Here is a 12,524-nt window from a genome sequence, read left to right on the forward strand (position 1 = left end):
AGAATGGGAGAAAATCCCCAAATCCAGATGTGCAAAGCTGATAGACACACCCAAGAATACTGTAATTGCTGCCAAAGGCACTTAGACAAAGTATTGTCTCAGGTGGCTGAATACTTATGTAAATTAGATATTTCTGTATTTCATTTTCAAAAAATTTGTAAAAACATGTTTTCACTTTGTTATTGTGGGGTATTTTGTTTGGGTGACAAATTTTTTTATTTAATCCATTTTATATTCAGGCTGTAACACAACAAAATGTGAAAAGTAAAGGTGTGTGAATAGTTTTGGAAGGCACTGTATATATGTATATTTAAGCTATGACTGTTTATTAGGTTTGGAATGGGACAGCATGACACTTGTTTTGCAGGAGAAGATTAGCAGAACCAGGCACCTCGGAGGAGAAACCAGAGCCAAAAGAGGAAAAGGCAGTAAGTTTAAGTTTCCTACTCATGATGGGTGAAAGTGTAGATTGATGTGTAGAATTATGTTTGTAAACCCCTGAATGACAAGTTCAATGATGTACACATAGCAGGAGAGTTTGATGGAAACGAATGTCAGCTAATGGTGAACAGTGATTCGAATTGGACACTAAAGCTGTGTTCACACACATAATCTGCAGTAACTAGTACATACTAATTCCAAAGATGAAGTTTTTGCATTCACATGAAAATGCTTATTATGGGCGAGGTGGCATTTTGCAAAATAGTTGGCATGAGAAGGTGAGTGGCAGTGAATCATGTGATTACGGTGGCCGCAAAACCTGCGAGAGATAGAGATAGATAGATAGATATGCTAGGCCAAATATTTGTGACATGTTCATACACACTTACTCATAAATATTAATGTGGTCCAAGTTGGATGAACTCGTCTGAGACACGCACACGCACACGCACACGCACACACATACACCTACCTCCCTCTTCTCATCTGGGACAGAAAGGACAGAAGACCGCATCAAATAAATCTGTTTGAAAGGCAGTGAAGACCGAGCTGAGTATGCCAGCTTTGGTGAAGCAGAAGGCTGCACATGTGGCGCTCGAAGTCGTGCTGATCGACATGCGTTTGGGACCCGACCTGGACTTTTGGGGATGCAAAAACCTGAGCTTTGGCGACTTCTTTTTTTTGCAAAGTTCCACCTGCCTGGGACCAAGTTCCATGGGATCCGATACTGTGTCAAATACGACTTTGATGGGAGTGAGAACCAAGCTGGAGGTGGCAACTTTGGTGGGGCAGAGGGCCGCATGGAGGGCGCCTGGAGTTGCGCCGATCGACATGCGTTTGGGACGCGGCCTGGCACCCTGGCCTGGCCTTACCTTGCGGCTTGTTGGGTTTTGCCAAATGTATCCCATCAAGGAAGGAAGGATGAGACCGAGAAAGAAGAGACCGAGACCGAGCATACCCCGGATGCCACACAGGACGTCGTGCGGATCTACATCATCGCCACTTCGGGGATGGAGCAGGAAACGGAGCACAGATAAGGAGATGGCTTGGTCCATGAGTCGTGGTTCATTGCTGGGGTGAAGATGGATGCTTCAGGACCAGGGAAGGCTCCATTAAACAGAGCACATTTAAGGAGACTGCTTGGTCCATAAGTCATGGTTTCTTGCTGGGGTGAAGATGGATGCTTTAGGACCATGGAAGTCTTAGAGACTTACGAGTGAAAATGATCGGCGGCAGTGGCACACACACACACACACACACACACACACACACACACACACACACACACACACACACACACACACATACACATACACATACACACACACACACACACACATACACATACACATACACATACACATACACATACACATACACATACACATACACACACACACACACACATACACATACACATACACATACACATACACATACACACACGTACCTGAATTGTGATTTACACATATACAGGCACGATTGTGATCGTACATACACATAGTATACATATTATATGCACACATATTGATATGTGATCATACACATATTATACGTGACATATTATATACATATCAGAGAGTGCGCTGGAACTCTATGTTGGGATGGCATAGAAAAAAAAAGTCTATCCCACCCGCTATATACAAAACTAAAGTTGGAGTATCTTCTCCAAAAAGTCGCTTTGGCTATACATGAGAGCTTACCTTATCTGTTCAGCTGATTGTCTCGGCAGGGATCACTTTTCAGTACTCCAGACCATGGCAAAAGCAAAAATCCGAGATCAGTCAAAACTGGCAAATCTTCTCGTTCATAATAATAATTATAATAATTATTATAATAATAATAATAATAAAAAATACTACTAATAAAAAATCTTCAGACGGCGTATTTCCAAGCTGCCTCTCAATGGCAATGACGTGTACCATCTGACATAGTTTTACTTGGTGCAGCATCCTTTGCTATCATAATTTTAATAGTTTCAAAGGATTCCATGAAAAGTATGCAAAACTGCATTCCTTTGTAAAGGAATAGGAAGAGATCAGAGGGGTGGGTGGGACTACGATTAGTCAATCAGCCTGATGGAGCAGGGCTACGAGACACATTTGCCTTTGGGCCAATCAGACCGACAGCATATGGGTGTGTTTAACGGTGGAATATTATCAAGAAGTCAGCGACAGCAACAATCCACGCATATTTCGACAATACGTTCTACTTGGAATGTTAGATCTACAAAGTATGTACAGCATAATTACAATGTGAGCACATCTATAAAGTTTGTAATACAACATTTGTAAATCAGTAGTGGAACATCTATATACATAAATTTTTTTATTGACTATTTTGAGTAATCCCATCCCGATAACTTTTTGAGCACCCCAACAGCTGTTATACTTTACCATTCCAATAATACAAAACATGTCCTGTTTTCCATTGTCATGTGATGTACCAAAGCATATTGGAATGCAAGGTTATTCTATCTTGATAATGTGAACAGCTGATTGGCTATATGACTTTTGGAATTCCACCAATAGGATACATCATCTGAGATTTGAATCTGGATGAATGTCTCTGCATTTGTGCATGTGTAGGGGAAATTGTGAGTTCACTGGTGTGCTAGTGCAGTTTAAAAGTTATCGATCAGAAAAAAAATACTGCGAGTATGGTCTGGAGCCTTTATTTGGCGAACATTGCTTTAGTGGCTTAAAGTTACTGCAGTATATACAATACACTCACCACTCTGTCCGTGGCTGCGCTGCTCTCACAAATTCGGGCAGCAGAGAAGAGTGGGGCCAATTTGGCCCCCGTCTTGCATTGGTGGGTACAACCACTGCGAAGAGGCATACCTCTGATAGATTCATAGAGGATCTATCGGGGGTATGCCTCTTCGCAGTGGTTTCATAGGCAAGATAGGCATCCCCGCCGCGAGGCATCCTGTTTCATGGCTGTCGAGTGGCAACCCCGATACTCGATGACACCATGAATGACACCTGTAGCCTCTGCCAGGTCACCCCACACACAATAAACACACATTATGGAAGACTGTGGCCCTGGTTTCCACGAAGGCAAGAGCACAACTTCTGAGATGTGAGGGATCTAAGATGTCGGCTATCTCCATGCCGCGGGCCTGTTCGAACGGAACTAACCGGGGCTAATCAGCAACTCCCTCACCATTTTACCTCTCCTACATTATTCTATTGTTCCACCAATAAGCACCTGTTAAAGCACAAAGTATTGTATGATTCTGGTTAGCCTGTTTAGTGTTCCCATCGGTGTTCATGGCTCACACTGCTGAGACGTGAGGTTAAAATCCCATCTGCTATATTGATTTGTCCACTGTCTAATAATGTCCTTGTAATTGTGTAAAAGTATTGTTACGAATTTCGCCCGCCCGGCGTGCGATTGGCCACGTTACTCGAATCGCGACGCGTCGCCCACCGGAACGGACAATTCAGTCGTGACCCTCCTGGAACTATCACCAAGGAGCTAGTCACGGGTGGGGGTTTAACCTCACCACAACCCAGTCCGCATTCTACCCGCGCGAAATAGGGTGAATCGCCGAAAGTCGATATACCTAAGTACTCGCACGGGTAACTTCCCGAGGGGTTGTACCACGCCACAGGTTGACTCCGGACACGAACCGCTTAAGCGGCTCGTTCCGTGCTATAGGGATAACCGAGCGGAGTTATCGTCGACCTTGACGGTTCAGATGAGTTACCGGGTGTTTTAAACCCACTATCAATCCCTTACGTGATGCAAGATGGAGATTCAACAAAGAAAAGGACGAAGCGAAACGGGGGAACAATTGGACAAGCACACTTTTATTTCAAACACGTAAGCAGGCAAATAGGAACAAAGGAAAGCACTACGACCGAATAAAAGGCAATTATTTACAGCACAGTCACTTATACAGGTTTTACTTTGCAAGACTGGCGGCACAAACACACATACAAAAGGCCGAAACGAAAAGAAAAGAAGCAACTTCCCTCATGGACCGTCGAGTCCTCCTCTCCTACTACCGTCAGCGCAGTCGCGCCTGGTTCCGGCCTCCCCTGCGGCCGGCGAACCCTCTCCGGTACCCCTCGTCCGGACGCGCAGGTCCACCAACAGGCCGCGCTGGGCCACGAGCGCGGGAACGAGAGAGGAGGAAGGGAGCGCTTTAGAGAGCGAGACCCAAGGAGAGAGACCAAGCCTTTTTGGAGGGAGAGATGGTGCCTTTTTCGGAGAGAGCCACAGCCAACATGAGCCACGATCAGAGAGAGAGTGAGCCTCGCATCCGTTTGCCTTTTGTAAGGCGGGGCTCCGCCCCGTTCGCGGCTCCACCTCCCTTTGAGGCGTTTCCAGAAGGCTCTCGAAGGGGGGCGTGCCCCCACTCTGACCGCCTCACGCCGGGCCTCCACCAATGGGGAGGGAGCTGCCCTGTCCCCCTTCCCGTGCCATCCTTGGCACCGCAGAGGGGTGCGCAAACCCGCGCAGGTTTCTTTTTTTGCCGTTGTCGTTGGTTGGTTTGAGGTTATTGGATCCAAAATAACGATAGAGAAAAGAAAAATGGCTAACTCAAAGCGTCTCAGCCCGGATGAATCACACATATTCCCCCTAAACAACAGGTGTGGACTAACTACACATGAACTTAGCGTCATAACTGATCTAAGAACCCTTTATGGTGTATTGCGAATTTCCACAGCCGTAACACTACCCCCTCCCCTTTTTACAGACTCATCCCGAGTCGTCAAATTTTCGTGTGCCCTCATGTGTAGTTCTCCCCTAGTACGTTTTACCTTCGGATCCCCGAGTGCGACATTCAGTGTATTCGTGTCCCCAAAATAAATAACCTACGGGCTGAGTAACTAACTAAACAAACCCACTCCTACGGACGACTTAAATAAAATTTCCGGCGCTAATACATACATGCCGGGGGCGCACTCATATACAATACACAACTTAACACCTTAACCTTATACATTTACACTATTCCATGGCCCAGGATCGATGGACTCTGCGGGAAGAAACAACAGTCACAAGCAGGGAGCCAGGCTGCTTAAATGCAGTCCAAGACCTCCCCCTTTTGAAATGAACGCAGTGAACTGGCAAACGTTGCATGGGCTGCCAGTGCAGTCCCGTGTTGCAGCTGCCAACAGGGCAGTCCCTGCAAACTTGCGTGAGGATCCTGGCGCACATGGCAATGAACGAGGGGGGGGGGGGAATGCAAAACAGAACGGGGCTGGTGGACATGGGCAGTAGGCATGGGACCAAGGCAAAGGCAGGCAGGCAAGGCATGGCATGACAAGGCCGCTGCAGCAAACACAGGCGGCAGATGATCGACCGGCACAGGCCTTGAAGCAAAAACACCAGCAGACGATCCGGCCGGCACAGACCTTGCAGCAAACAGCCAGCCGATGAAGTGGCCGGCACAGGCCTTGAAGTAACACAGCCAGCCGATGAAGTTGGCCAGCCTTTGCCGTTCAGTGGAGGTTGGTGGAGGGAGTGCAGTGGTGCTGGCCACTCGGAAGGCGGGCTTGGACCTACCTACTGTCTCCCTCCCAACCTATCGCCTTTGCCCGTCTCTGTCCATACCCACCCCCTTCATTTGTAAAACCCAATTTAGCCCCAACTTATTTTTTTGTTTTTATTTGTATTTTCACTTCCCTTCTAGAAATCGTCCCCTAATCCCCTTTATCGTCTTTGTTCGGCTAACCTATCACGTCACCTAGCCTACTCCCAACCCCTACATTCCCTTCCTGGAGGGGAATAAGGGAGAACGAGCGTCCTGCGTCGAGGCCCAACTCAAGCCTCAGGATGGCCTCCTCAGACTTCAGCGATCCAACCCAAAGTGGGTCCAGCGGCCCACAATGAGAGCGAAGGGATGGATGGTGCGCAGGGGTACATTTCCTATCTACCCTATCCATTTAACCTTTAAACTACCTTGGGGCTTTCAACACGCGCCTCTCGCTTAATCTACCGGTTCTATCAACCCAGATTCCCGTTGCCTGTGTTGGTGTCCTCTCAAATTTCGGGCCATGCCCCCCAATTTTCCGCCCGTGCCCTCACACGGTTTCGTGGCTGGGACGCGTGGCTCCCTTGGCAGGCACTACCCTCTGCCGATTCCCCAACGATGGCACCCCCGGGCACTACACTGCCTCCGAGCCTACCAGCTCCCTAAACACCGGGAAGTACCCTCCATGGCGACTCCCCTGAAACACTCACATGGCAGGCTGGCTTCCTAGGCCCCTTTCCGAGGGTGACCCGTGCCCACGACACTGCCCACGCCACCAATGGCGCCCTGGGCCCCCGCATCATGCGGGCACACCCGTGCCCACTACGCTATCCCGGCCCCCCATGGGCCCATGGCCTACCACGGCCGACTAGCCCGGTGCCCGGGGTACCCACTCAGCGATACTCACCGTTCGTAGCCACGCTCCCAGCCTGTCAACAGGGCTCCTGCACCCCTCCAAATGGGTATCGAGCCTACTTCCCCACCAACAACAAAACGACTTCCATTTTGTCAATTTGACTAACCCAGCTAACTCAGATTACTCTGACCCCGGGGTCCCTTGGGCAGGAATCACTCCTCCCCCCAATCACTCATCGCACCATGCATTCCACAATCACTCCATACACACAGGCCCGCTGGCCTCACTCACTCATCATGTACTTTTTCCACTTCACTCTTCAACTCTCACACATCGCCGAACTCTGCCATCCTGCTGACTACTTCCCCTAACTACCTCGTGCTCCCACTTCATCCCTTACACTACAGCATGTACCATTTAACACTACGTAGCTAAGCTACGTCCCCTCTACACACTCACTGTCTGTCAATGTCCCCGAATCCTCAAAAATCATCTCCCTCCTAAATCTGACCTACAATCCCTCGACCTAATCCATTCCACGGGCCCCATGAGGACTTACCCCTGGCCCATGAAGCCGGTCGGGCTAAGCTAACCCTTCCCCCTAGCTAGTTGTCATCCTGTGCCCAGGCAGGGGGGTCTTCCACCCCTTGGCTGGGAATCCTGTTCACCCGAAGCGAGGCCTGCTTTTTTTTTTTTTTAATTGCGCAGCACCAGCGCGGAAACTCGCAACCTGCGCACTTTTTGCGGGACGTCATGGCCGCTGTTCGCGTACCTCGTCCCTCTTGGACGGTACCATCCGGCAGGCATCTCCCCTCCTGCCGGATTCCAACCACACGTGCAGCCATGACGTCACCCTGCGCATTACAAAGCAAACCTCACGTTTCGAGGGGTTCCCCACACGAACACATGTGCTTTGCCCATCGGAGCTTCACACACACGCTCGCGTGAAGAACCCATCCGGTCCAAATCCGTTATCCAGCCTAACCTTTGTCCGTCCGCAGGATCGGCAACATCCACCACTGCCGTTAACGGACCGGGTTTCACTCCCGCAAGCGCCTCGTGGCAGCCTCGTGCGCTGCGCGGCACTGACTTCGCGCTCGCTGCTGGGTAAACCCGGCGCGGTCCCCAATACAGCTACGGCCGCTACCCGGCCTTTGTCTTTCACCTGTCACCCTCTCGCGCACAAACTCCCTCGTGCCACGAGGCTTACACACCTTGAGATGGCATTCACACCGGGACATGCGGTTACATGTTCCCGCATGCCGGCCACCATCTCTCTTGCATACAGCTACCGCACACATGCTGTCCATCTCACACTCGGCCGCTCACTCGCACACGCGGTGCCTCATCCACACACGGCGTGCTGGGAAGCACGCACTTCGGCACACTCGTGACCACACCACTCACACACGGGGGCGCACTCACACCTTGCACCACACACACCGGGACAATCACACTGGGGAATCGGGTCACCTCTCGGGCTCCCGGGGCCTCCATACCCCCCAAGCTTCGTGTGCACCTGTCCGCAGCACTCGCCCCCTCTAACTTGCTTGACACGACCGAACCCACCTGGTCGAGATCAGCTCGATTCTCGATCGAGAATAGTGTCTCCCTTCGTTCCCGAATGAGGCCATCCAGCTGCTCGCACCGGGTCCCTAAACAGTCTGCCAGCACCCCCTCATGGTCCTCCACTACCTCAATATGTGTGTGCTCGTCTTTCACCCCATCTAATTCACCCTCTATCTCCCGTGTCTCTGTACATTTTATTTCTGTTGCCTCTTTGTGTCTATTAGTTTCTTCCTGGATCTTTGTCTCTTTTACTCCCCAAGTCTCCATTTTTATTTGTGTCTCCCTTATCCTTGTTTCGTTGCACGCAATTGCCCTTATGCCCGCCTGCGCATTTTTTTATTTATTTCTGCCAGCTTTGTTTGCCATTTCATATCGAGTGGACTCGGCTGAGCCGATTCGGCAAGGATTGGGGGGTTTTGGCAGGGAGGGGGAGGGGAGGTGTCATACACCACGGCCGCTGCCGCTCCCATTTCGAACTCTGAGTCCGGTTGGGGGAGAAATTGCTCCTGCACAACAAGCATTTCCTGCTCGGGGCTCTCATCCTGGGCCATGGATTCAACATTACTACACATACAGTGGGGAGAACAAGTATTTGATACACTGCCGATTTTGCAGGTTTTCCCACTTACAAAACACGTAGAGGTCTGTAATTTTTATCATAGGTACACTTCAACTGTGAAAGACGGAATCTAAAATAAAAATCTTGAAAATCACATTGTATGATTTTTAAATAATTAATTTGCATTTTATTGCATGAAATAAGTATTTGATACATCAGACAAACAGAATTTAATATTTGGTACAGAAACCTTTGTTTGCAATTACAGAGAGCAGACGTTTCCTGTAGTTCTTAACCAGGTTTGCACAGACTGCAGCAGGGATTTTGGCCCACTCCTCCAAACAGATCTTCTCCAGATCCTTCAGGTTTCGGGACTGTCGCTGGGTAACACAGACTTTCAGCTCCCTCCAAAGATTTTCTATTGGGTTCAGGTCTGGAAACTGGCAAGGCCACTCCAGGACCTTGAGATGTTTCTTACGGAGCCACTCCTTAGTTGCCCTGGCTGTGTTTCGGGTCGTTGTCATGCTGGAAGACCCAGCCATGCCCCATCTTCAATGCTCTTGTTGAGCGAAGGAGGTTGTTGGCCAAGATCTCACGATACATGGCCCCATCCATCTGTCCCTCAATACGGTGCAGTCGTCCTGTCCCCTTTGCAAAAAAGCATCCCCAAATTATGATGTTTCCACCTCCATGCTTCACGGTTGGGATGATGTTCTTGGGGTTGTACTCATGCTTCTTCTTCCTCCAAACACGGCAAGTGGAGTTTAAACCAAAAAGCTCTATTTTGGTCTCATCAGACCACATGACCTTCTCCCAATTCCTGTCTGGATCATCCAGATGGTCATTGGCAAACTTCAGACAGGCCTGGACATGCGCTGGCTTGAGCAGAGGGACCTTGCATGCGCTGCAGGATTTTAATCCATGACGGTGTAGTGTGTTACTGATGGTTTATTTTGATACTGTGGTCCCAGCTCTCTTCAGGTCATTGACCAGGTCCTGCCGTGTAGTTCTGGGCTGATCCCTCACCTTTCTCATGATCATTGATGCTCCACGAGGTGAGATCTTGCATGGAGCCCCAGACTGAAGGAGATTGACTGTTATCTTGAACTTCTTTCATTTTCTAATAATTGCGCCAACAGTTGTTGCCTTCTCACCAAGCTGCTTGCCTATTGTCCTGTCGCCCATCCCAGCCTTGTGAAGGCCTACAATTTTGTCCCTGATGTCCTTCGACAGCTCTCTGGTCTTGCCCATTGTGGAGAGGTTGGAGTCTGATTGATTGAATGTGGACAGCTGTCTTTTATGCAGATAACGAGTTCAAGCAGGTGCAGTTAATACAGGTAATGAGTGGAGAATGGGAGGGCTTCTTAAAGACAAAACTAACAGGTCTGTGAAAGCCGGAATTCTTACTGGTTGGTAGGTGATCAAATACTTATTTCATGCAATAAAATGCAAATTAATTATTTAAAAATCATACAATGTGATTTTCAAGATTTTTATTTTAGATTCCGTCTTTCACAGTTGAAGTGTACCTATGATAAAAATTACAGACCTCTTCGTGCTTTGTAAGTGGGAAAACCTGCAAAATCGGCAGTGTATCGAATACTTGTTCTCCCCACTGTATCTACCCCCGGCACCCGTTCGCCTTGAGACTCCATCTTATTTCTCGTAAGAGATTAAAATTTTGCCTGCTCGTAATTTGGGGGGGAATGGGGGGTTGCTTCGCACACCCTTGATCTGATACCCGTAAATTTAGTTGGAGACCGAGGTGGATTTGAATCCCACACTCCTGGACACCAATGTTACGAATTTCGCCCGCCCGGCGTGCGATCGGCCACGTAACTCGTATCGCGACGCGTCGCCCACCGGAACGGACAATTCAGTCGTGACCCTCCTGGAACTATCGCCAAGGAGCGAGTCACGGGTGGGGGTTTAACCTCACCACAACCCAGTCCGCATTCTACCCGCGCGAAATAGAGTGAATCGCCGAAAGTCGATATACCTAAGTACTCACACGGGTAACCTACCGAGGGGTTGTACCATGCCACAGGTCGACTCCGGACACGAACCACTTAAGCGGCTCGTTCCGTGCTACAGGGATAACCGAGCGGAGTTATCGTCTACCTTGACGGTTCAGATTAGTTACCAGGTGTTTTAAACCCACTATCAATCCCTTACGTGATGCAAGATGGAGATTCAACAAAGGAAAGGACGAAGCGAAACGGGGGAACAATTGGACAAGCACACTTTTATTTCACACACCTAAGCAGGCAAATAGGAACAAAAGCAGGCAAATAGGAACAAAGGAAAGCACTACGACTGAATAAAGGGCAATTGTTTACAGCACAGTCACTTATACAGGTTTTACTTTGTAAGACTGGTGCCACAAACACACATACAAAGGCCCGAAAAGAAAAGAAGTGACTTCCCTCATGGACCGTCGAGTCCTCCTCTCCTACTACTGTCAGCGCGGTCGTGCCTGGTTCCGGCCTCCCCTGCGGCCGGCGAACCCTCTCCGGCACCCCTCGTCCGGACGCGCAGGTCCACCACAGGCCGCACTGCGGCGCCTCTTAAATGCTCTTGTTGAGCATTGAAGTCTCCACCAACAGGCCGCGCCGGGCCACGAACGCGGGAACGAGAGAGGAGGAAGGGAGCGCTTTGGAGAGCAAGACCCAAGGAGAGAGACCGAGCCTTTTTGGAGAGAGAGCTGGTGCCTTTTTCGGAGAGAGCTACAGCCAACATGAGCCACGATCAGAGAGAGAGTGAGCCTCGCGTCCGTTTGCCTTTTGTAAGGCGGGGCTCCGCCCCGTTCGCGGCTCCACCTCCCTTTGAGGCGTTTCCAGAAGGCTCTCGAAGGGGGGCGTGCCCCCACTCCGGGCCTCCACCAATGGGGAGGGAGCTGCCCTGCCCCCCTTCCCGTGCCAGCCTTGGCACCGCAGAGGGATGCGCAAACCCGCGCACTAGCGCAGGTTTCTTTTTTGCCGTTGTCGTTGGTTGGTTTGAGGTTGTTGAATCCAAAATAACGAGAGAAAAGAAAAATGGCTAACTCAAAGCATCGCAGCCTGGATGAATCGCACATATTCCCCCTAAACAACAGGTGTGGACTAACTACACATGAACTTAGCGTCATAACTGATCGAAGGACCCTTTATGGGTGCGAATTTCCACAGCCGAAACAGTATATTGATGTGGACTAAGCTGTTGTCCTAAATGTGATTTATACATACAAACTCCATTGTGAATTTGTGTATCACATTTGCACAGATCAGTGAATTTTAAAAAAGGTGGAAACACTTGTAATCAGAATTCATTTTGAAATTGGGAAAATACCTTCAATTATATTGTTCTTATTTTAAAATGAAGGCTAAAAAGAGAGATCGCTGCCTCTGTTGTAACACCATGCTGCTAGTTCTGGAGACATTAGTTAATTAATTGATTTGTGAAATATATGCATTCATGATATTGTACAGTCAGGTATGGGAGCATGTGCCAGAACAGCGTGTCGCTGCGTCCACTTTCCGCCGGTACTCCAAGGGCCTCTGTCTGGCCATCCCCCAGGCAGATGCAGGCCCATCCCCATCTCCTTGAGATGATGGTCAACCTGCTGCAAC

At 49.4% G+C, this 12,524-nt stretch overlaps 1 protein-coding gene across 1 annotated transcript in view; it reads left to right on the forward strand.

Moving 5' to 3' along the window:
• Positions 1 to 12,524, forward strand: part of LOC147023107 (uncharacterized) — a 107,500-nt gene that overhangs the window by 48,125 nt on the left and 46,851 nt on the right. Inside the window, exon 10 of the mRNA XM_085888167.1 lies at positions 368 to 428. Coding sequence (XP_085744293.1) covers positions 368 to 428 — 61 coding nt within the window. The remainder of the gene's footprint in view (positions 1 to 367; positions 429 to 12,524) is intronic.

Source organism: Eptatretus burgeri, chromosome 7 (genome assembly GCF_056783735.1).
Source record: "Eptatretus burgeri isolate ZD-2024b chromosome 7, Ebu_testis_v1, whole genome shotgun sequence".
NCBI lineage: Eukaryota > Metazoa > Chordata > Myxini > Myxiniformes > Myxinidae > Eptatretus > Eptatretus burgeri.